This window comes from Ichthyophthirius multifiliis (assembly GCF_000220395.1).
Source record: "Ichthyophthirius multifiliis unplaced genomic scaffold scaff_1120509251069, whole genome shotgun sequence".
NCBI classification, from domain to species: Eukaryota; Ciliophora; class Oligohymenophorea; order Hymenostomatida; genus Ichthyophthirius; species Ichthyophthirius multifiliis.
In genome coordinates, this window is record NW_004086233.1 from 53,573 (window position 1) to 78,467 (window position 24,895).

Consider the following 24,895-nt stretch of genomic DNA (forward strand, 5'->3'; position numbering starts at 1 on the left):
AATAAAATTATAAGTTTAAATACAAAATAAAAATAAAAATTTTGAAAATATAATTATACCATTTTCTATTAGGGTAAACTTTTTATTATTATACTTTATTTCTTAAATTTCTTCAAATCTTCTTTTTACATTTAATTTTTTTAGAGCAGAAAAATAATATTAATCAAATTCTAAAAAATTAACACAAATTTCTACTAACAACTCTATTTCATTATTTTCAAATAAAAAGTTCTTTTATCTGAAAATTAACTAAAAAATTTATACTGTTAAAATATAGTTTTATATAATTCAAAATCAATAAAATTATTATTATTATTATTATTATTATTATTATTATTAATACTATTTTTATTGTTATTATTAATACTATTTTTATTGTTATTGTTATTTTTTTATTGTTATTGCTATTATTTTTAAATAGTCCGAATATTAACATTTTTCTTAAACATTTAAATACTTCTAAAGTAAAAACATTAAATATTTATTCTTATTGCATTTTTTTACCTTTTTAATTATTATTTATCTCTACACTTTTTAAATAACTTAGTAGAGATATTTTTAATTTATTTAATATTTTTTATTCTTTTTCAATTTCAGTTTGTTTTGTACTATTATATAATTTTTAATCATCTAAGTGTTTTTTAATATTAAATTAACTTTAAATACTTTCTCTTCCCTTTTAATTATTATTTTCGATATTTATAACAGATTAAATCATTTTGTTTATTATTGATTGTCTTTTTTTCATCTAAATGTTTTTAGTAATATCATTTAAATTTACATTTAAAATTTAAATAAAATTTGGTTTCTTTTAAACAAATCGAGGTTCTTTGTCTATATAAAAAATAAAATTAGTTTTATAAAAAAAATAACATACCGATATATATATAATTAATTAATTTTAATATCTCTGCTCTTATTTATTCATCTACTTAAGGTTTTAATGAAAACTAAACAAGTTTTTCAAGTTAAAGAAAGTTTGAGAAATACTTACACGAATTATAATTTCTATTAAAGCATAAATTAGAATATAAATTAAGTTAATTTATTATATATTATTTCTTCTTTTTTATATCTTTTTCACAAACATTACTTAAAAATTAAAAGTCTTATATAAATTGATAATTTTATTACTATAATTTAAAATTATATATATTTTAAATATTTATTTAATTATATATACGTTATTCTATTCATATTAATTATTTTATTCATTAGAAATAAATATATTATATAAGATATGATTTTTTATTTAAGGATCTAACATAAGGGCATTGAAAATAGTTTCCTAATTATTATAAAGAGCCTAATTTTTATAAACACAAGTTTAACTGAGGAATTTAATTATTTCATGTTTGGAATGTTTTGGAAATTTTGTAAGATCAGTGATAATAGCATTAAGTAGTGTTTTATTATTTAATTATTAAATTTAGTAATAATTTTTCTATTTATATTAGCTTTTTAACATTACAATAAATTAAGGACAGGAGAATTATTAAAGAATATTTTAATTTTAATCAAAGCATTTAATTAAAAAATCACAAACGAATTCAGCATAACCAATTTACTCTTTAAATTATTATATAAATTTGAAAATGTTTTCTTAATTTTTTTAATTTTAAAAGCAGCTATTTTTTAATATTTTATATATTAAGTATGATAATTCAAATTTTAAGTTTATTGTTTCTTCGTTTATTATTGTATTACTATATTACCTTACTTTTTTTATTTATATAAGTTTTTATTATTTTATTTCTATACTTTAGTCAAAATAATTTTAAAAGGCATAATTTTATTTCTGGTTTCTTTTATTGATTTCATAATTTTCAAATAAATAGTTTTCCTTTTCTTATAAATTAATTTAATTTAATTCCTCTTTTTTCGGAAATATTAAAAATAGAAATATGCATAAGAGATCAATAATATGTTATTTTCTTAATAACTATATATATTGAAAATAATATTTTATTTTATTTTTTTTAAAAAAAGTTATATTTTACATCTGATCTTATTAATGATAATTTTCCGAAATCTTATGATTACAATATATTAGTAAGTAAAGTATTACAAATATATTTATTTAATTAATTTAAAATTTCACAGATTTTTTAAAAAATTTAACCTGTTTAATCTTTATTTTTTAAATACTTTTCACTTTTCTTTTAAATGAAGAAATTTATAATTATTATTTTAAATAATATTAATTTACTATTTTATTCATATATAAAGCAGACTCTATTAAAATTTAAAAACAATATAAAAGAAAATTATTTTCCCAAATTTCATCTTAAAAAGCTTTTCTCATTTGAAAAATATTAAGTGAACGAACTAAAAAAATAAATATAAACAAAAAAAACATAACAAAAAAAATATATAAATATAAAAAATAACCATCTTTAGTTAGTGCAAAATTAATATCATTTATTTGTTAAGAAATATTAGAATATCCAAGAAAAAGTTAAGTTTTAAAATTTTAAAAAATATAAATACAATCTTTATTTATGAATTTCTAATTTTCTTATTCTTTATTTAGTTAATATTAAACAAATTTAAATAAGCTATATTAACAAGGATTCTCAGTTAATCTAAGAAGATACTAAATTTTTAAAAATATATTAAAATACATAAATAAAAAAAAAACTTTATCATCTTTTTAATAAACAGTTAAATATTTTCCAGTTTTAAAATGTCTTAATCTATAATTAGCTTTCCATTCGATTCTTCCTCCTTTAAATATATCTTCGTTTTCAATACTCCAAAGTTAATTTATATTAAAATTTTGAATGTCTTTTTCCTCGTCTTTAATTTGATTAAAAGAGTTTAAATTAGTGAACTCCTCAAAAAAAACATCGTTTGAAATATCAAAGCAATTTTTACTAACTTTTTTAAGAATAGAACAAACCTTATCTTAAAAGTTAAATTCATTGTTTATAACCTTTGATTAAAATTATTAATTTTATATTTTAGATATACTATTTCCTGCATTACAAGAAAAGCTTTACTAAGAAAATTATTAATCATTTATGATTAAGCTCTTACATCTTTGTAATCTTGGAATAACAATTATTTCTTAAAAAGACTTTCTATATGGATTTATGGAGTTTTATAATTTAAATAAAGATTTGTTTTATTATTAATTAACTTTTTCATTTTGAGTATCTAAATATTAATCAAAATAATAAAAAATTTATTAAAAAGGACTTTCTATGCTTTATTTAAGAGATAAAGCGTACTTTTTTATAAATATTTTTATATATATAGTTTTTTTCAATTTAATTTATATTACTTTTCTTTTTTTACATTTTATTCAGACAAACAAATCCAAATAGAATCTCCACAATAGATATGACTTATTTAATCATTTTATTCACTTTCTGAGTATAGATTTATTCTAATTTAAAATTAAAATTTGTATAATCTTTTTTTTTTTTACTTCCATTTACAAGAAGTTTCTAAATTTGCATAAATATTTTCTGTTTATTGAGTTTTTTTAAGCTTTTCTTTTTTATTTATCTCGCTTTTTCCTTAATAATTTGTGTATAGAAAAGGTTTACGATTATAAATGGTTTTACAATTACAAATTAACAAATAATCTTTATTATAAACTACATTAGACCTTTATTTTTGGAAACTTAAACAAGGAATAAATTTAAATAAGCAATTTTCATCAGCAAAATCTACTAATTTAAACCTTTATTTAATTAGTTTTATTTTTTTTATTATATTTTATCTTACGGATAGGAATCATTATTATTATAGTCAATACTTAAATACTTTAAAGAAGCCTAATGTACTAAATGAAAAGAAGAAATATTAAATAAAACAGGAGTATTTTTAAATTTATTATAAATAATAATATTAGAATTCAGTTCGCCATCAAGGTTTTACTAAAGTTGAGTAATTTTCTGTTTTCTAAGAGTCATCTCTAAATATAAATTAAAATTAAAAATAAAAAAAAGAAAAAGAAAAATAATACCTTATTCATTATGAATTTAACTTTCATAAATATTTTATATTTATTCAAAAAGTTAATTTTAATATTTACATTCCATGTAAGGAACGATTTTAAAAACAGTATTATAAAAATTAAGATCTCTTTTTCCTTTAATTTTATTTAAATTATTTTAAAATTATATTTGAAGTTAACTATCCTTCACTATATACAAAACAATTTTAAAAATCAGATAATTCGATGTTTATTAGAGAACCATAAGTTATTTAACTTACTTTTCCATACTGAATTTGATTATTATTAATGTTAAAATATTATTATTATTATTATTATTATTATTATTATTATTATTAATATTATTATTTTCATAAATACCATTATTAACATTTTATTTTTCATTTTTTTCATTAAATTATTATTAATTATTATTTTAATTATTTACATATTTTTATTTATTCTTATTCCTATTTTTTTAATCTTTTTTATACTATTGCATTAATTTTAATCTTCATTTAATTAAATTGCTATTTTAGATATTTCTTTTTTTTTGTCATATTTTCATTATTTAATTAATTTAATTTCTTTTTTATTTAATTATCAATTAAATATTTACTCATTTTTTTTTTTTTTTATTTTAAAATAATAAATTTTTAAACAAAAGCAATTTTATTTAATCATTTAATTTATTTTCTTTGTGTTTTTTAATTAAATAAAATTTATATTTTGATATATATTCTTATATATTTGTATGTGTTTTGCAATATATATAGGTTATTAGATATATAATAAATTTCTTAATTAATTTAAAATATTTGACTTCTAACTTTTTCTTTAATATTTAAAAATAAAAATTATATAAGCAATAGCTTTTATTAAAATTAATATAAAAATGCATTTATAAATATAAAATTTTAAAACATAATAATAATATAATATAATAAAAAAATGACATTTATATAAATTAAAATATAATATTATTTTTTATGTCAAACAATAATAAAAATAAAACAAAAATTATATTATTATAAAAATAATAATCTACTTTTTCAAAATTAAAACTATAAAAATATTAAATATGTAAATCAAAAGTATTAAAAATAATTTAGTTTTTATATTTGGAATTAAATAAAAAAATAAATTAAATATTTATTTATTATATATTAAAATAATAGATTTTATTAAAGTGTATTTTTATAATATCATTTTAAAAATAAAAATTAATTTTATAAAATATTAGTTTTTTTTTTTACGGTTATATAATATACATATTAATAATATTTCTGTAGTATTTTTATTTTATAAATGTTGATTATTATTAATTTATGTTATTTTAAATTCATTTACATTTTTTCTTACTATTATTATAAATAGATTATTTTTTCAAAATCTAAATTATTTCAAATTAAAAACTATAATCATATCAATTTTAAAAATAACTTTTATTTATTAATAATATTTTATTTTATTGTTTTTAATAATATTTTATTTTATTCTTTTTAAAAATATTAAAAGGAAATAAAGAAAATATTATGAAAAATTAATAATATCATACAAAATCTAATATAATATTCAAATACCTAAATAAATTCTATTTTCTTACTAATAAAATAAAATTTCTAATAAAAATGTAAAACAAAATTTACATTTTTCCAAAAATATTTATTTGTATATATTCTAACTCAAATTAAGATATATAATAAAATATATAGAAAATTAAATTTACAAAGATAAAAAATATTAAAATAAAAATATTTAATTTTTCAAAATTATTCGAAAATAAAACTAATGACATAATAAATAAATATATATGTAAAAAAAATATTTATATTATATAAAATTAAAATATATTTAATATGTTGAATTAATGTAAGATATTAATAAAAAGAAGATATTTCATTATAATCGATAGTTTAAAAGATTTATTAAAACATAAAGAAGAAAATGATTTAAAAATAAGTATTTTATATTTATAATATGGAGATATTATAGACTTGATTCTATAAAAAAGCCAAAACTAATAAATAAATATGTGTCTATTGAATTTTATAATTTTTCCTTATATTTAAATATTTCCTGTTTTTTTTTTCTTTAAAAAATTATAATTAATTACTATAATAAAGTAATTCATCTAAAATATTTATCATTAATAGTATAAATAAAATAGATATATGAAAAAAAAAAAAAAAAAAGGATTATACATGCTTTTCTTGAAAAAATCAAATTTTATATATCATTTTTTTTTTTTTTCCCCCCCATAAAAATTAATCATTTTTAGAAATAAACACGAATTATATATAATATTAATTTATTTTAATTAAAGAATAGTTTTTTTTAATAAAAAAAATAATATTTATAATAGTATAATAAAAATATACTTAATCTAAAAAAAAAATGGATGGATAAATTTTTTTCATAAGAAAAAATAAAAAGTCATTTTTTAATAAAAACAACAATTTATTAAGAAAAAACTCTTCTTTTTTTTTATAAAAAAATCAACAAAACACTTTATAAAAAATAAAAATATTTTTTTAAAAAAAAATAAATAAAAATAATTTATTTTTTCCATTCGGTATAAAATAAAGACAGAAAGAAATGTTTTTTTAAAACTATTTTTTTTATTAAAAAATTGATAAAATTAAATAAACAATTTTATTTTAACAAAAATTAGAAAATTTTGTTTTAAACTAATAAAAAAGAAAATATAAGATTTATAAAATAAAAACTAAACTAAAATTAAAGAATAAACAAATATTTATTATTAAAAAAGAAATCGATTATTATATATATAATATTTTAATATGAATAATTTTAATTTTTTTTTTTAAATTATAAAAATACACCTATAATAATATTAATGGGATAAAAAAAGTAAATTAATATATATATATATATATAAATGATATTATACACACAAAAATATATTAAATAAATAAAATAATAATATGCTTAAAATACAAGCAAAAACTATAATATAAATATATATAGAATACAAATTTTAAATTCAGAGGAAATTTTCATTATAATTCATACATAATTAATAAACCGTTTTTTGAGTTTCTTAATTTAGTATATTAAGCCATCCTGAAACATAAAGAGGGGGAAAACTTCCGTTACTTTCCACTTAAAAAACTTAGAAAGAAAATTCTTAAATAAATTTTCGTATTTAAAACAACATTTCAATATTCTTAATTATTTATATTTCAAAATCATCAACTAAATCATCTTACTAAAGAATTGTAGGTAGATCATCTAATTCTTATTTATAATTTTTCTCGAATTATGCAAATAAATATAATAATTCGTAAATATCTAATTGAATACTATCATCAAAAAGTGAATTTTCTATCACATTTTGTATTTCTTATTTATAAAAATGTTTATTAGATTCCAAAAAGTTCATTATATCTTATTTCTTTTCATCTAAGAGTTTCTCAGAGTTTATTTTTTTTATTTTTTATAAAATCTACTCCATATTGTTTTATTCATATTTATATTTATTTTGAAATTCTTATTAAAAGGTTTCCCATTTTTCTTATTTTTTTCGAATTTTTTACATAAAATAATTCCTTTTGTAAAAAGTTCGTTTATATTTCTCAAAAGATTTCTATTTTTAATCTCTATTTTACTTATATCTTAATATAATTGTTCCAAGGCTTCAAATGTTTCATCATATTAGCATTTTATTTATAATAATTATATTCTTTTTTCCATATATTTTAGGTATTTTTCATGAAACTTTTCTTTAGTATTAATATTTAGTTGACTCATTTCTTTAAATATTTCTAATTGCTTATTATCTTATTGATTTTTTTCTAGTTATTCATTTATTTCTATTAACATTAAGAGCTTTTCTTCGTCATTTTTATATTCAATTTCGCCTTTTTTTTATTAATAAAGCTGCCAAAAGTCTCTAAGTATTACTTATTCTTCATTTAAAGATGAATTTTCATTTAAAATATCCAAATAAGCCTTTAATATATATGAACTTCTTAATTTTTAATTTTTTTAATCAAAAAAGTCAGTAATTTCTTTCAAAGTTTGTAATTTATTACTTTTAGTAGTCTATATTTTTAAGATTTTATCCATGTTTTCATATACATTATAGTTAGGATTATTTATATTTATATTTAAATCTTATATAAATGATGATACTTAAGAAATAGAATTATTTCTGTTTACCAAAAATGTTTTAAAAATTTAAAAATTGAGTTATTTTATAAACATTTTATTATTTTTTAATAAATATAAGAAGATATGTATTTATATAAAATAATTAATAAAAAATGTATTTTTAATCTCTATAAATAATTTATTTAAATGAATTTTTTATATGAATAAATTATATTATTATAATTTTTATTAGTTTATTACTATTATTGTATTTATAATTAATTTTGATATTATAAAAATTTATATAAATAATCTTAAATATATAATATATAGAATCATTATATACATAATAATTTATATTATATTATCTAAAATTATTAATTTTAATTTAATAACTCATATATATATATATTAAAAACCATTTTTTATTTTTATTATTATTTATTTATATAATAATATCTATATAAATATATATATTTGGTTATTAATTTTAAATAATCTAAAAATATAAAAAATCAATTAATTTATGCAATCTCTTATTCACATCTTAAAATACTTTTTTAATTAAAACTCAAAATTAATTAATTTTCGATTTTCGGGCTAGCAACAGGTAACTCTAATTGTGGATTTTAAATATTTACTAAATTGTTATTTTATTCTAAAATTTAATATTTAGTTTTAAATTCATTTAGTTCTTTATAAGCAAATTAGGATTATTTGTAAAATCTAAAAATAAACAAAAGCGATAATAGTAAGAATATAATAATGGTTAAAACAACAATAGCAATAATATATTTGATTTAAGATTAATTATCACTATCAACAAGTACAGTTTTTACATGCAATTTTAATTCTTTTTTATTTAATATTATTATATATATATATATAATTAATTATAATAATTTTATATATAATATAAATAAAACATTATTAAATCTAACAAATAGTAGAATATCTCAAATCAATTCTTTCTTTAATAGAAGATTCACAAGTTTAAGTTTTATAAATAATTTTTAAAACATTATCACCTACTAATTATTCACTTTAAGGAACACAAATTATTTCAAAAGGTTTAACCAAAATATTAATACTAAAAACATTTGATTCACTAATGCCTATATATTTTTCTATTTATTAATTAACATTATAAATCTATTTAATATTGGAATTTTGAAACTAATATAGTATTTATTAATCTAATCTATTATCTTAAAGAAAATGACTATGAATTCCTGAAAAAAAAGAAAAAAAAAATTGCTGTTTGAAATAAACCCGAAATTATCATTTATAAAACAATTTAAATTAATATCATTAATTTTCTTAAAAACTCTATTGATAAAAAACTATTAATGCTTTACATTATAAAATATTTCGTTAATAGCACCGATTTCTTCTCCATTTTATTATTAAGTAAAAGCAATTAATTAATCAATATTAACTTATAAATTAATTACATAAAGAATTTCAAAAAGGCTTAGTAAAACCTTATTTTCTTCAACATTTTAATGACTTTCAATCAAAAAAATTCCATTATAATAATCACTAATAAAAAAGCTATAATTATCTACTTTTACTAAACATTTTATATTTATTTAAGATTTACTTTACCATAAACTATTACTATTTATATATTACTTTATAAACGTTATATTACCATTATTAATATCTATTTTATACACGTAAAGTCCATCACTTAAACTTCCTAAATATAAATTTCCTTAAGAAATCAAACCTGAACTTAAATTTTAAATTTTCTAGACGTTCTAAACTGTTTAAATTTCATATTTTTGATTTAAACTAAACTATTCTATATTCAAAATGAATATTTCTTTTGAAAAAATAATATAAATGTATTTTTAAAAATCTTCCTATCCAATAATTAATACTTTGCTTGTGTCCAATGCATACTTATCTACCTTCGAAAGATTTAAAATATTAACAGATATTTATTCTAATACATCTATGTTTTGAATTTAATTTATTTTAGCAATTATTAAATCATAATTAAATTTTAAAATTATTAAAATATCATTTTAGACATACATTATCCTATTTCCTGATTTATTTTCTTTCATATTTAAGGCTTTCTGTTTTATTAATATTCTTTTTGATTCTATTTTACATATATCTTATTCATTTCCTTATTCATCTGTTATTTATATATCAAATGTAGTTTATAAATTCTCGTTTAAATTCTCGTCTACTTGTATATTCATGTATTCTTATAAATACAATTGTCTATTCAAATTTTGAATATAAGATTCATATATTTATAATCGATTCCAGTTTATATCTTTTTGCTATTTTAATTGGCAGTTAATATATATTATTAATAGTGTAAATATTATTATTATTTTATTCTATTTTTTTTTTTAAATTAAATAATTAATTTTAAAATTTGATTTTTTATTGTAATTTTTTAAAAAAAACAATACAAATAATATTTATTGTGTAATTTAAATTTAATTAATAGGTATTAATAATTTTTTATATATAAAATTAATAATTATTAAATAAATATTATAATATATCTCTAATATTTTATTTATTACAATAATTTTTTATTTTAAAAAAAAAATATAACATGATAAATATCTTTTTAAGTAATTTTAATACTTTTTATATTAAAAACAATTTTAAATGCGATGATGATAAAAATTAAATGAAAAATATAACATTTTATGATGTTTTACACTTGATTTTGAGCTTTATATTTTATATAATATTATTTATATTTAAATTAAAAATAAATAAATTATATGTTTTTTATTATGTAGCTTCTTTTTTATGCCTAAAAGTCTTTAAAATACAATTTTGTTTATTTTAAAATATGAATTTATATATAAGAATATATTAAAATATTGATTTGTTTTAAAAAATATATTTATTAAAATCATTTTTATTTGAAATATTTATTTATTTTAAAAAAATAAATATAAAAGTGTTTAAAAGAAAAAATTTAAATAAAATTATGGAATTTTCTTTTCAAAAAATATCAATCTTATTTCTAATTAATTTTATTTTTCAATATATTTATTTTTGGAAATCCTTTTATTCCTTTAAAATTTAAAAAAGGTTTTAAGAAAAATTCTAAAGCTTATTAAGTAAAATCATCGACAATTAGTTTTATAAATATGAACTAAAAATAAAAAATAATCAAAATTCCATTATTTATAAAATAAATAAACTAAATTAAAAGATAAATAAAAATAAAAATTTCAAGTTTGCTTTTAATCAAATAATATTTATGTTTATTATTAGTTAATACTTCAATTTTTCCTATGCTAAATATCAAAAATTTATTATTTCCCTTTATTAAAAGAAACTCACAAATTCCAATAAAAAAATGAATAATAATTGGCATACAATAAAATGGATTTATAAATTCTAAATAATAAGAAAAGCATATCAAATAAAGAATATCATGCACATAGTAATTCTAAACAAGTGAAATTGCATAATTTAAATCATTTTTAGGACTTCCCAACTATCTTAAAATAGAAATTAAACAAATAATAATACCCAAATAAAAAACTCCAATTTTAAATATAAAAATATTAAATAAAAAAATATTTTTAAGTAATTTTCTATTTAATACATCCAAACTTAAAAATATTTCATTAAAAAAATATTTTTTTAAGATCTTATCGCACTTGCAATTAAATTATCAAAATCGGCATTAAAGTTTTAATCTACATATTATTTATACCATAATCTTTTCACTAATTCTATCAAATAGGGATTTTATTAAGAAGGGTTTAATTCGTTTTAAAAGCTTTAGTAATTTGTTGAATCAAAGTTAAATTATTTATATTATTATATTGACATATTTTTTATTATATATTATAATAATTTTTTTTTTTCTTATTTAATAAAATCTATAATAAATAATTAAATAAAAATTTAGTATAAATAAATATGTCTGAAGATTCACTCAACCTTTAAGAACATATAGAAAAACTTGAAAAAGGTAAATATTGTTTACCAGAACGTTAATTACGTATAATATGTGAAAAAGTAAAAGAATTATTAGTAGAGGAATCAAATGTATAACCCATTGACGCTCCTGTGAATGTATGTGGGGATATTCATGGTCAATTTTTCGATGTATTAGAATTATTTAATTAAGGTGGAAAAATACCTGAAAAGCGATATATATTTATAGGAGATTTCGTTGATCGAGGTTATAATTCAGTAGAAACTATTGAACACTTATTTTGTTTAAAGGCTTAATACCCCCATTGTATAACATTATTAAGAGGAAATCATGAATCTCGATAAACAACATAGGCGTATGGTTTTTACGATGAAGTATTAAGAAAATACGGAAATATAAATCCTTGGCATTACTTTTGTGAAGTATTTGATTATCTACCTTTAGGAGCTATTATTGAAGGTTAAATTTTTTGTGTACATGGAGGTCTTTCTCCAGATATAAAACAGTTGATTAAATAAGAACTATTCATAGAAAATAGGAAATTCCTTTAGAGGGGCCTTTTACTGATTTATTATGGTCAGATCCAGTAAGCTTTGATTATTTATATAACTAAATTATACGCTTTAAATAATAAAAATTATATAAATATAAATGTTAATATATATGCATTTTTTATAAATATTAAAAGGATGATGTTTCAACTTGGGCTGTTAACTCTAGAGGGGCTGGATGGCTTTTCGGAGATAAGGTTGTAAATGACTTTAATCATATTAATGATTTTACATTAATTTGTAGGGCTCATTAGTTGGCTTAGGAAGGTTATTAATATTGGTTTGATGTAATTCTTTTTCATTTTTACAATTTATTTAGTCTTTTATAATTTTTTTTTTTTTAGTAAAAGAATCTTTGCACTGTATGGAGTGCTCCTAATTATTGTTATAGAATGGGTAATAAAGCTTCTATTCTTAAATTAGATGAAAATCTAGAAAAGGAATTTATAATTTTTACTGAAGTTGAATAATCTAATTAATCTTTACCTCCTAAAAAAGCAATTCCTTATTTTTTATGATGGAAAATTATTTTTGATAAGATTTATTTTTGGAATAAGAAAATAGTTTTAATATACATAATATATAAAAATAATTAATTCTATATATTTTTAGTATTCTTATATAATTTTATTGATGTTTTTTTTTTTGAAAATTTTAATAATTTAGATATTTAACTAAATTATTATTTTTATAAAAAAAATCAAGATTATTTTATATTAAAAAATAAATAAATTTGAAACGATAAAATTATAAATAAAAGGCAAAAATAAAAAATACATTTAAAAATTAAATAAAAAAAATATAATTAAAATATATTAATTTAACAATCTCAATATAGTAATTATAAAATCAAATAATTTTTATTTTATATATATAAAAAGTTTAATGTAATAAATAAGTTATATTTATTTTATAATAAATAATAAAAAAAAAGAACGCATATATAGTTTTATATATTTTTCAATACAAAACAACAAATAAATTTAAAATTTTTTATTCTAATTTAACAATTTTCAATTATCATCATCATCTTCATCAGATTATCCACTATATTCATCACTTGAGTCAGGATCAGGCTATAATTATTTTTATATTAAAAAAAAATCTCCTTAATTATATATATACATATATATATTTTTTAAAATTACAATATTTTTATTTGCATTATTTAAAATATGAGATACTAATGAAACTCCTTTTATTTTCTTCTCATATTGCTCTTAAGCAAATTTAGGATAATGATAATATAAAATTTCTTCATAAATCAAATCTTTTAATTATTAAAGAGTTAAATTATATTCCTCAAATTCAAAATCTAATCTTGAAACAGGTTCACACACAGGCTTTTTTTTTAATAAAATAATAGATTTAATAAATAACTTAAATTTTATATATTTAAACTTCGTCATCAGGAAAATGTAATTCGGCTAAATAAGGATGGGATAAAGCTTCTTCAACTGATATTCTTTTATTAAAATCAAAAGTAAGTAGCTTTTATAATAAATCAAGGGCTAAAAAAGTTTTAATTTTAAAAATTATATTTCATTTTTTATAATACCTTCATGCGATGCATTTGGAAACAAATTTTTAAAAGGCTTTCCAACTCTTTTTGGTATTTATTTAACCATTTTTCTAAATTTATCTTTTGGAATACTATTGATTTCTTATTCAGTTGGAGTTCCCAAATATTCGAAAATTAATTCGATTTAGTTTTTTGCTTTAAATTATTTTTATAATTAAAAATATATATAAAAAATAAACTATCAATTCCAGGTAAAAAAGGTTTTCTTCTTAACAATTCAGCAAAAATACATCCAACTGACCATACATCAACTAATTTTTTTAAATAAATTAAATTTAAAAACTTACAAAATTAACCTTTTTCATCGTAATCTTTCCATGATAATAGTAATTCTGGAGCTCTATACCATCTTGTTGCAACATAATCAGTTAACATTCCAGCTTTACATTTTAAATCTGGGATTATTGTTCTAGCAAGACCAAAATCACAAATTTTTAAATCGCAATTTGAATTAACTAATAAATTTCTAGGTTTCTATTTTATATACTTAAATATTTATTTATTGTTATGATTTTACCAAATCCCTATGAACAACTTTAGCAGAATGAATATATTTCAAACCTCTTAAAATTTAATAAAGAAAAAATTAGCAATGTTCATCAGAAAGAGGTTAATCACTCTTAATAATAGAAGCTAAATCGGTCTCCATTAATTCTGAAACAACATAACTTAAAAAATATTATAAATATAAATATATATATTTATATATATATATATATATATATATATATATTTATATATATTTATTTTTATGTTTATAATTTATAAATATTATTATTCATAATAAAATATTATAATATTTGAAACATTTATTTAAATGAATAATATATTTACATATCGTCAAATTCTTCTCTTGATTTAGGAAGTAATAATGTATTTATGCCTATAATCTTTTTTTTTTTTAATAGAATAAAATATTAAATTTAATTAGTAATACATTTTCATGCTTAAGTAACCTCAAAAGCCGTAATTCACGCAAAGTTCTTTTTGTAAATATTTTATGCTCAAAAGCCTTTTCTATTTTTTTAATTGCTACTAAATTATTCTCTTCATCTTCTATTTATTAATCTCTTGCTGCAACCACGATTCCATAAGCTCCCTATCCAACTTTAAGTGAATAATAAAAAAATAAATTAATAAAAATAAATTTTAAATTGTATACTTGAATCTATAATCGTGTAATTTTCATCCATTTCAAATTTAGAAGCATTCAATACGTTTGTCACTTTTAAGTTTAATTTTTAATTTTGATATGGAGAATAATAATCAATTATTTCTTATGGAACTTTTTACTCCATTGAATTTTTTATTTTTTTTAATTGTTTATTTTTATAATTAAAATAAATGTATATATATATATTTATTATCAAGTTTTTTTTATTTACATTGATTTACTTTAATATTTTAAAAAAAAGTATTGCATAATTAATTGCAAAAAATAGAAAAAATTAAATTTTTATAATAATCATCATAAGCAAAATTATATAAAAAATCTATCTAAATATAACTTTTTATAATATTTTTTATATATTATATTATATTTTTGTTAATTTTAAATGAATAAATTATTTGCAATTATATGGTGAATTTCATTTAAATATCAATTTATTAATTTTGATATTTTTTATTTCAATTAATATAATATATAAAATATATATTTTTTTTTAATTTTACTCTTAAAAAATATTAATTTATTAAATTATTTTCCTATAAGTGTATAGACTCATTTAGAAAACTAAAATATAATTTAAATATATATTTTTAATTTAAAAAAATAAACAAACTTATCAAAACTTATATAATTAAGATCATATAATTAATTATAATTTAAAATAAAATATTATTTAAATTTTTTAGCTTATATTATTTGGTAAACAAAAATATCACAAAATAAGATATAATGAATAATTAAATTAAATTTAAAATAAAAAAATATAATAATTTGTATATGAAAAAAAATATAATTATTTTTATTTTAAAAAAATAATATAGGAACATTATTAAATAAATAAATAAATATACTTGAGAAAAAAATATAAATAATAATTTATATAAAAGAAAAAAAAAAAAAAAAAACCAAAAAAAAAATGGACGATTCTTACGACGTTGTAGTTTGCGGAACAGGCTTTATTGAATGCATTCTCTCTGGTTTATTATCTTTAGAAGGTAAAAAAGTATTACACATAGATAGAAACGGTTTTTACGGGGGAGAAGGAGCCTCAGTTAATTTAACAAATATGTGGAAATTATTCCGTCCAAATTAAGAAGTTCCCAAATAATTCGGATAAAATAGAGACTGGAACATTGATTTAGTTCCTAAATATATAATATCAAATGGTAAATTAGTCAAAATATTATTGAAAACAAGAGTCGCTTCATATCTCGAGTGGAAATGTAAACTAAACTAAACAAATAAAATATATAAATATATATTTTTTTAAAACAAAATAAAAACAAGCTATTGATGGCACTTATGTATATTAAATGAAAAAAGGAGGACTTTTATCATCTGGAGGCCCTAAAATTGAAAAAGTACCTGCTACTGATAAAGAAGCCTTATCAAGTGATTTGATGGGAATTTTCGAAAAAAGAAGATGTAAAAACTTCTTTGTCTATGTAGCTAATTACAATGTGAAAGATTCATAGACTTACAAAGGTATTTAAATTATATTTTATATAATTTAATTATTATTTTTTTAAACAAAAGGACTTAATTTATATAGTATGACTATGTAATAACTTCTTGAATATTTTGAATTAGAATCTAACACTATTGATTTCATTGGACACGCAGTAGCTTTGTTTCCTAATGATAGTTTCTTAAAAAGACCTGCTATTGAAACAGTTGAAAAAATTAAATTATACATGGATTCTATTGGAAGATATGGTGACTCTCCTTTTATTTACCCAATTTATGGATTAGGTGGTATCCCTGAAGGTTTTTCACGTATGAGTGCTATTTAAGGAGGTACATTTATGCTTAATACTGATATTGAATAGATCCTTTATGATGAAAGCGGTAAGGTATGCGGAGTAAAAAGCGGAGACCAAATTGCTAAATGCAAAATGGTAGTTTGTGATCCTTCTTATGCTATAAAGACTGGAAATTAACATAAAGTAAAGCAAATAGGAAAAATTATTAGATGTATTTGTATTACAGATCATCCTATTCCTGGTACTAAAGATGTTCCTTCAGTCCAAATTATTATTCCTTAAAGATAAATTAATAGACAAAATGGTATTTTTTATAATATTTAAATATAATAATTATATATAAATATAGATATTTATGTTATGATGGTTTCTGGAGTACATAATGTTTGCTTAAAAGGTTATTATATTGCAATTGTATCTACAATAGTAGAAACTAGTAATCCATAATAAGAAATATAGCCAGCTTTGGATTTAATAGGACCTGTAAAAGAAATGTTTGTTACAGTAATCTTTATTTATTTTTGTTAAAAATAACATTATTTAATTAAATAAATAAAAAAAAGGTTTCAAATCAATATGTAGCAGCCGATGATGGTGTTAAAGATTAAGTTTTTGTAAGTAACTGTTTTGATCCTTCTAGTCATTTTGAACCTGAAACTGAACTTGTTTTAAGTATGTTCAAAAAAATAACTGGAAAAGATATTGATTTGGAAAACTTACCTGAAGAATAGGAATAATGAGAATATATATATTTTTATATATATATTAGTTAATTTTTTATTTTTTACATAATTTCTATATATTTAAGAAAATTAAAAGCACATAATTTTTATTAAATATTCTTTTTTAAAAAAATGAATATTTATATGTCTTATATTTTAATAATATTATATAGTTTAAAATCATTTTATAAATGTATTTTAAATTAGATTATCTTTCTTTTATTTTATAAAATTAAACAAATAACAATAAAAGTTGCCATATAAATAATCGTTTGAAAATTTTATTATTATTTTTAAATTTAATATATTATAAAAAAAATTCATTAAAATAACACTTTAAAAAAAGTTATTTATCTTAAATTAATTTTTTTTTAAAGATAAAATATTTTAGATAAAAATTAAAAAAAGATATATTTAATATAAATATAAACTAAAAAATATTAGTTAAATCAACTATTTTACTTTATCTAAAAAAAATGTTTAATAATTATAAAAAAGTAAATCCAGAAATAAATATATTATTTATATTTTTAAATATTTTTATTCACTTTATTAAATTAATATTAGTTAAAAATATAATTAATTTTAATTATTTCATATTAATTTATTATTTTTATATAGTTTTGAAATATAAAATTATTTATAAACATTTTTACTTTTAGATATTTTTTATTATTAGAAAAATATTCTTAAAATAAAATAATTTAATTAAATTAAATCAAAAAATTTTTATAATATAAAAAAAAATTATTATTAAATAGATATATATAATAAACAAATATTTAATGTTTATTGGTCATTTAATATATAAATTATTTATAATTTATAGTTTTTTATCCAATATAAATTCTTAGGTTTTATAAAACAATCTTCAGTAATGTAAATATTAGACATCAAATATATAAAAAATAGAATGCAAAGAAAACAATTGCTAAAGCCAAGAAGCAATTGAAATAAACATATCTAATATAAAAGAAAATTAACTAATATTTTGTTTTTCAACCTCAGACTCTGAAATAAAGCTTTAAAATATATAAATCACATAAAATAATATAGAAAATGGATAAAATAAAGATGAAAAATTTTAAATTGTGTTTTAAGCTGCGAAAATCACACTAGAAAACATATAAATTAATTTATAAAATAATTATTAAGGTAAACTAAATATTATAAGCTTACAATCAACAATAATTTAGAATTGTAAAATAAGTACTTTTTTGGAAATATAGATAGATTAGTTTGGGAAATCATAAATTTAAGATACTTAAATAAGTGCTTAAGAAGTAAATATAAATGGATAATAGCAATTACTTTTTATTAATAGCAGTTTGAGTATTGGAAAAAAATTAATTATTAAATCTGAAGATAATTTGACTTTATAAGAATGCGAAATATATAATTTGAATAATAGTGAAACTCTAGAACAGAATTTCAGTTTGAAAAGCAAAAACGAGTTAAATATAAACTAAAAGATTGTAATTTAGATAAATTAATTCAATATTATTAATAATTTATCATTAAGTTCTCCTATTATTAATTTAGATGACGCTTCTATTAATGTAAGTAATGCTTTTTAATTATTTAGTAAAGAAGTTATTATTAAACAATTGCAATTGGAAAGTGCAATTAATTTAATTTAAGCCGAAAATACTTTATAGATTAAGGAATCGAGAATTTTTGCAAATAAAAAAATATGTAAATCATAATTTATTATAGAAGAATATGAATAAGTAATTAGCTTGCTAAGAAATTAATAAAATGGTAATTTTGATGTTTAAAAAACAGCTGATTATTATAAACTTTTAGATCCTTCAACTCTTTTTTAGGCTATTAGTAGCAATTTTACCTCGGCTATTATTGCTTTGAAAACTCTAGAAATCATAAATTCTGATATAATGGCTAGTAATATAGGAATATATGCTAAAGATTTTTAAGTTTCTTCTAATTCAACAGTTTCGGCCTAAGCTTAAGGCTGTTAAGGCTCTAAAGGATTAGGTGGAGGTAATATTGATATCCCTTTGAGCATTGATTTACTATGTGGAGGGGCAGGAGGGTCTCATAGTACTAATGGAGGTTCTCCTTTATCTTAAAAAGAAGCTTATAATTATTTATGTTCACAAATTGAAAGTAAAGAAATTTATGGAAATCTCGATTATCCAATTTACGAAGGAAGTGGAGGAGGAGGACATGTTGTAAATTAAAAAGGTTCTGAATAAACTTAATTATATGGAGGGGCTGGAGGAGGATTTATATATATAGAAGCTTTTTAGTTTCTTTTATAAGGAAAAGTGGATGCAAGTGGTGGGTCTCCTAACAAAAATTACAATTTTTTAGGTTCAGGTATAAATAATATACATTTATATATAAACATATTATATTACTATAAGGTTCTGGCGGTTCTATATAAATACATGCGAAATAAATAACAGGAAACGGAGTTATTAAAGCTAATGGAGGCGATTAATTAGCTTAAGGAGGTGAAGGAGGAGCTGGTAGAATAAAAATAAATCAAATTGAATGGTTCACTATGAGTATTTAAGAATTAGAGTTTATAAGCTAAAATAATAGTATAGAAGTTGAAGTATTTTAAGGAAATATACTATAAGAAAATAATATTAAGTTAATGGATGCTGAAGAAACTATTTAATATAAAAGAATAAAATAATAAAATGGGACATTTATGACAACTCCATGTAAACCAGGCTTTTAGCCGAGAAATGGATAGTTTATATGCGAAAAATGTCCATTAGGCACTTATAAATCTAGTATAGGATTAGAATAATGTAAAGACTGTACTAGTACTTTTTAAAAAAATGTCGAATTTATAAATGAGATTCCTATATCACCAATTTGTGAGTATAAATGTAAAAATTAATATAGGACTGTTTTTAAAAACTCGCAAAAGTTATGTCTTACCAATGGAGAGTATTTTATGGTGTTAATAGGAGGGGAAAATATGATTTATGGACTTATAGTGTTCATTTCATCAATTTTAATTTAAATTATTTATATTGTTTCTTCGAAAAGAATAAAAAAAAAGTCTGTTTAAAAAATATTATGTAAATTGGATAAGTAGATAAAGGAAAAGTAGAATTTATGCTCGAAGATATTCCTTTTCATGAAACTAGACTTTATTTAGAAGGAGAAAATACTGATTCGAAGCCTTGGGTTATCAATTAGGAAAGTCAAAAATAACTATAGAAATACTTCGGATTCACTAAACTAGAAAACTCGTATTAGGAAGAAGTTGTACAAGAAGATGAGGTGAAAGAAAAAAACAATATTGTTAATAAAGATATTTGGTAAGACTTAAATGATTTATGCAAATATAAACAAAATGAAATAATATCACTTATTTTGTTAAAATATTTATTCCCTTTTGCATATTATAAATATTAGAAATTCTTAAAATATAAAAAATTTGAGCTATTAAAAAATAAAATTTAGGCTTTTATTAACGAACTAAAAATCTAGAATTCTTAATTGCTTATCAAATTTACTGGTAGTGAATGTCTTACTTAAGCCTTTTTCGATATTGTGGATTATAGCAAAACAGAACTTTAGTGGAGTATTGAGTCCAAAATGCCGATTTAGTTCGTCTTATAAGGGAAAGGTTCCTTTATGAGTCCTTTTCTTATTAATGTTTAAGATCCTATGTTCTAATTGCTTATTTCTTATTTAAAATCTTAAAAAGATCCCGAATTTTTTTAGTTAAACAAACCCCAGGAAAATCCGGATAAATATAATAATGCGAATATTAATCCTTTGATAAATAAAAATAATTGTGTTATTAATCATAGTTGTAATAGTAGTCGCACTGAATCATTTGTTTAAAACCACGAGAATGAAAATGTTTAATCGACTAGTGAATATACTGCTTCTGGAATTTTTTAGAATAAAAATTTACAATATAATGCATATTTATAATCTGCTATAGACGATAATTTAGAATGTACAAGAGACTTAGAAGAGGTTTAGGAATTTTTTAATAGATTCAATGCTTTTTCTAGAACTATTAATTTTTGCTTGAAGTTTAGAAGTTTCCATGAAAATTTTTTAAAGTTCATTAAATTTTTTTAATAAAACAACTGCATTTTTGATAAGTTTAGTACTTATACTTAGATTTGCATTCATAAAATAAAAGTTGGGGAATAATATTATAATAATGATAAAGAAAGTTTTAAAAAAGACAGATCAGATAGTTATTATTATAGTTAGGAAGAAATTTCGAATGTAACAGTTATTCCAAATAAAATAAAGCTAAATAGTAAATAAGAACAGGAATTATAATCACTTCTAAAATAAATTTATAAAAGAAGAAAATATATTGATGATTTTGAATATAGGATTTCGATTATTTTTTCTAAATAAAATATGAATGAATGTGATTTCTTATATTAAAATAATAGTAATAATATCAATTAATAACTTAAACGGACAAGTTAATCAAATATAGACTATTTCAAAATTCTCAAGTAAAAAGCTTAGAAAAAATAAAATGAAAACGAGTTCCTTTAAGAAGATAATTATTAATAATTTAATTAAGAAAATAAAGTTTCTTTATTTAAAGAAATCATAATGTATATTAAATAATTGTGTAGTTAAACTAAAGCTATTTTTGTTACTTATAGAATTGTTAAAGACTCGGTTTTTACGAAGCCTGTTGTTTTAAAAATTATTCTCTTTTTAATTTTTATCGTTAAATTGGTAAATTTTTTTTGTTAAAAAAAAGTATTTTTTTTTTATAAAAAGTTCACTATTTATATAATTTTTATTGATCCATTCGATGAAATATAAAATTATAGTCCATTTAACAAATCTATTATTATTATTTAAAGCAGTTTGTTTCCATTTACTTTTTTATTGTCTCCTATATATTTGCTTTTATGGGTAGTTTTTTTTTTAAAAAAATAAAAATAAAAATAATATATATTCTAAAATTAGATTGTTACAAATAATATAGAATAAGGTTAATATTTCATGGTATTGAATTCCTAAGAATTATTTAACTCTTTTATTGTTTTAGTTTTGATAATATTATAAATTATAATAGAGCAGAATATAATTTTATTTCAAATAGTTTAATTATTTTATTTGTTGATTAATATGTTAATTGGATATATTTGTAGTATTTTTATGATAAAAAATCATAGTGATAGAATAAAAATAATAGATATTTGAAAAAAAAAAAAAAAAAAAGATTTTCAATATATATTATATAATAAATTATGTATAAATAATAAACAAAATTATTAATATTTTTTTTTATATTTAAATCTAGTATAATAACAAAAAGAATATAAAATTAATGATTATATTATATCTCAATATATATTTATATTTATAAAGATTAATATATAAATATTTAAATTATAAAAAATCATTATGACGTTGATGACGAATAAAAATACAAACAATTCAAGCAAGAAATAGCAATAGTTCCATTAACTTATGAATAAGCAGATTTTAAGGTTTTTCTACTAAAATCATAAGCCGAAGTAAGATTTTCGAAATATTTTGGAGGAATTTGTTTACTTAAAGTTTTTTTATTAAAGTTAAGTTCGAATTGATTATTACATTCCCCATTTCTATCAATCACATGGAAAGTACTATTGAAATTCCCAGTAACAAAATGATTACTATCAGGACTAGAAGAAATCGAGAACTTATCAAATATACACTCATTTTCATATAATTCACATAATTTGCTCTTCAAAGGCTCGAAAATGGGAACTGTGACTACAGGTTTATTACTCATATTTACATCCCAAACTCGCACGTTTAAGAAATCTCTAGCGAATATATATCTTCCGTTTTTTGAAAAAGTAGCGTCTGAAATTGAGGCAACTATTTCTGTAAAAAAATTTTTTTTTGATGGGTCTTCTTTTTCAAAAAAAACTTAAGCAGTGTTATCACAAACACCACTTTTTCTCATGTCACCGATTTTAGTTATCCCTTTAGAAGTTGTATATAGAAACATATTATCATGTTGAGGATGAAATTAGGAAGATGTTATTACTTCGGATAACTCTTCTAGATTGTCTGGTTTTAAATCTACAGCTACAAATGTCTATTGTTTTTTTATTTTATTTTTTATTTTTACTTTCGTTGTGTTTTCTATACTCCACAGGTTTACTCTTAAATCATCAGATGATAGGAGAAATTCTTCGTTTTGGGAAGTAGATATAGAATTTATATGATAAGTATGGAGATTAGGATATACTTTTTTTACTGTAGGCATTAAGCCGCTTTCTAAAGTTTGAAGCTTGGGCATGTTTAAGTCTTTTCCACTACTTTTGACGACTTTTTTGATATTTTTATCTGATACTTTCCATAATTTAACTGTTTTGTCATTTGTTGTAATGATATAGAGGTTCTTTCCAGAGTTTCTTAACCATACTATTTAGTTTATCTTTTCTTCTATATCTGTTGATTTCAAATAATCGAATTCTCTAGTGTGGCTTTGGAGTTCAGTTAAGTATTGGAATTCACTACGTTTTGATTTAGATTGGATTTGCTCGAAAATTATTAGACGACCAGCTCGGTCTCCTAAGGATATTAAATTACCTGTTTTATCAAAAGATAAAGCTGATATAATATCTTCTTCTGATACTTTTTCGGATGAAGCTTTATCTCCGAACACTTGTTAGAATTTAACATCGATTTTTGAAACGTTTGTTTTCATTTTATTTTATTTATTATTTATATTTTAAAATATTATTTTTATGTTTTTTTTTTTTTTTTCCTTTATTATTTTTATTCATATATATTTTTTTTTTTTTTGATTAATAATTATTCATTTTTTTGTTTACTAAACTAAAAATTAATATAATAAATGTAAAGATTTTTTAATATTGGTTATTTTTTTATTTTTATAAAAATCATTTTTTTTATTTTTATAAAAATCATTTTTTTTATTTTTATAAAAATCATTTTTTTTTTTTCATTCCTATTAAACTACATTTTACTGACTGTTTTTTTTGCTTCTAAGAGCATCTGCACTTTTTCTGAAATTTCTATATTTATATATATTAAATAATTAGTTTTTTAAATTATTTACAAAACTAAATCTCTAGAAAGCTTCTTTAAATTTTTGGAGGAACTTTA

At 18.0% G+C, this 24,895-nt stretch overlaps 5 protein-coding genes across 5 annotated transcripts, besides 12 other annotated features; 2 read left to right on the forward strand and 3 right to left on the reverse strand. All coding sequences in view use genetic code 6, as the record gives it.

Moving 5' to 3' along the window:
• Positions 1-217: 217 nt before the first annotated feature.
• IMG5_137710 (MIR domain protein) lies at positions 218-4,211 on the reverse strand (the record flags this gene model as incomplete). The annotated part of the gene is made up of 3 exons (XM_004031764.1): positions 218-3,083; positions 3,287-3,691; positions 3,736-4,211. The coding sequence occupies 3 exons, from the start codon at positions 4,209-4,211 to the stop codon at positions 218-220; spliced, it is 3,747 nt and encodes a 1,248-aa protein (XP_004031812.1).
• Positions 303-403: a microsatellite.
• A 53-nt stretch (positions 4,212-4,264) lies between the features above and the next one.
• Positions 4,265-4,316: a microsatellite.
• Positions 4,265-4,391: a microsatellite.
• A 1,007-nt stretch (positions 4,392-5,398) lies between these two features.
• Positions 5,399-5,459: a microsatellite.
• Positions 5,460-7,750: 2,291 nt separating this feature from the next.
• Positions 7,751-7,785: a microsatellite.
• Positions 7,786-11,604: 3,819 nt separating this feature from the next.
• Positions 11,605-11,636: a microsatellite.
• Positions 11,637-11,980: 344 nt separating this feature from the next.
• On the forward strand, positions 11,981-13,068 carry IMG5_137720 (ser thr protein phosphatase family protein, putative; the record flags this gene model as incomplete). The annotated part of the gene is made up of 4 exons (XM_004031765.1): positions 11,981-12,421; positions 12,538-12,585; positions 12,688-12,837; positions 12,895-13,068. The coding sequence occupies 4 exons, from the start codon at positions 11,981-11,983 to the stop codon at positions 13,066-13,068; spliced, it is 813 nt and encodes a 270-aa protein (XP_004031813.1).
• A 291-nt stretch (positions 13,069-13,359) lies between these two features.
• Positions 13,360-13,401: a microsatellite.
• Positions 13,402-13,445: 44 nt separating this feature from the next.
• Positions 13,446-15,460, reverse strand: IMG5_137730 (protein kinase domain protein). Its single transcript, XM_004031766.1, has 10 exons — positions 15,295-15,460; positions 15,070-15,239; positions 14,967-15,022; positions 14,650-14,800; positions 14,429-14,606; positions 14,312-14,383; positions 14,109-14,267; positions 13,952-14,061; positions 13,699-13,893; positions 13,446-13,626 (listed from the first exon to the last, which is right to left on the reverse strand). Exons 1-10 carry the CDS (start codon positions 15,428-15,430, stop codon positions 13,564-13,566), a joined length of 1,290 nt encoding a protein of 429 aa, XP_004031814.1. The 5' UTR covers positions 15,431-15,460; the 3' UTR covers positions 13,446-13,563.
• Positions 14,809-14,875: a microsatellite.
• Positions 14,825-14,905: a microsatellite.
• Positions 15,461-16,058: 598 nt separating the features above from the next.
• Positions 16,059-16,116: a microsatellite.
• An 88-nt stretch (positions 16,117-16,204) lies between these two features.
• On the forward strand, positions 16,205-17,920 carry IMG5_137740 (rab gdp dissociation inhibitor, putative). The gene is made up of 5 exons (XM_004031767.1): positions 16,205-16,526; positions 16,591-16,788; positions 16,840-17,370; positions 17,416-17,570; positions 17,630-17,920. The coding sequence occupies exons 1-5, from the start codon at positions 16,220-16,222 to the stop codon at positions 17,804-17,806; spliced, it is 1,368 nt and encodes a 455-aa protein (XP_004031815.1). The 5' UTR covers positions 16,205-16,219; the 3' UTR covers positions 17,807-17,920.
• A 575-nt stretch (positions 17,921-18,495) lies between these two features.
• Positions 18,496-18,548: a microsatellite.
• Positions 18,549-23,032: 4,484 nt separating this feature from the next.
• IMG5_137750 (protein phosphatase 2a regulatory b subunit, putative) lies at positions 23,033-24,473 on the reverse strand (the record flags this gene model as incomplete). Its single annotated transcript, XM_004031768.1, has 2 exons — positions 23,033-23,858; positions 23,892-24,473. The coding sequence occupies 2 exons, from the start codon at positions 24,471-24,473 to the stop codon at positions 23,169-23,171; spliced, it is 1,272 nt and encodes a 423-aa protein (XP_004031816.1). The 3' UTR covers positions 23,033-23,168.
• Positions 24,474-24,649: 176 nt separating this feature from the next.
• Positions 24,650-24,732: a microsatellite.
• The last annotated feature ends 163 nt before the right edge of the window (positions 24,733-24,895 follow it).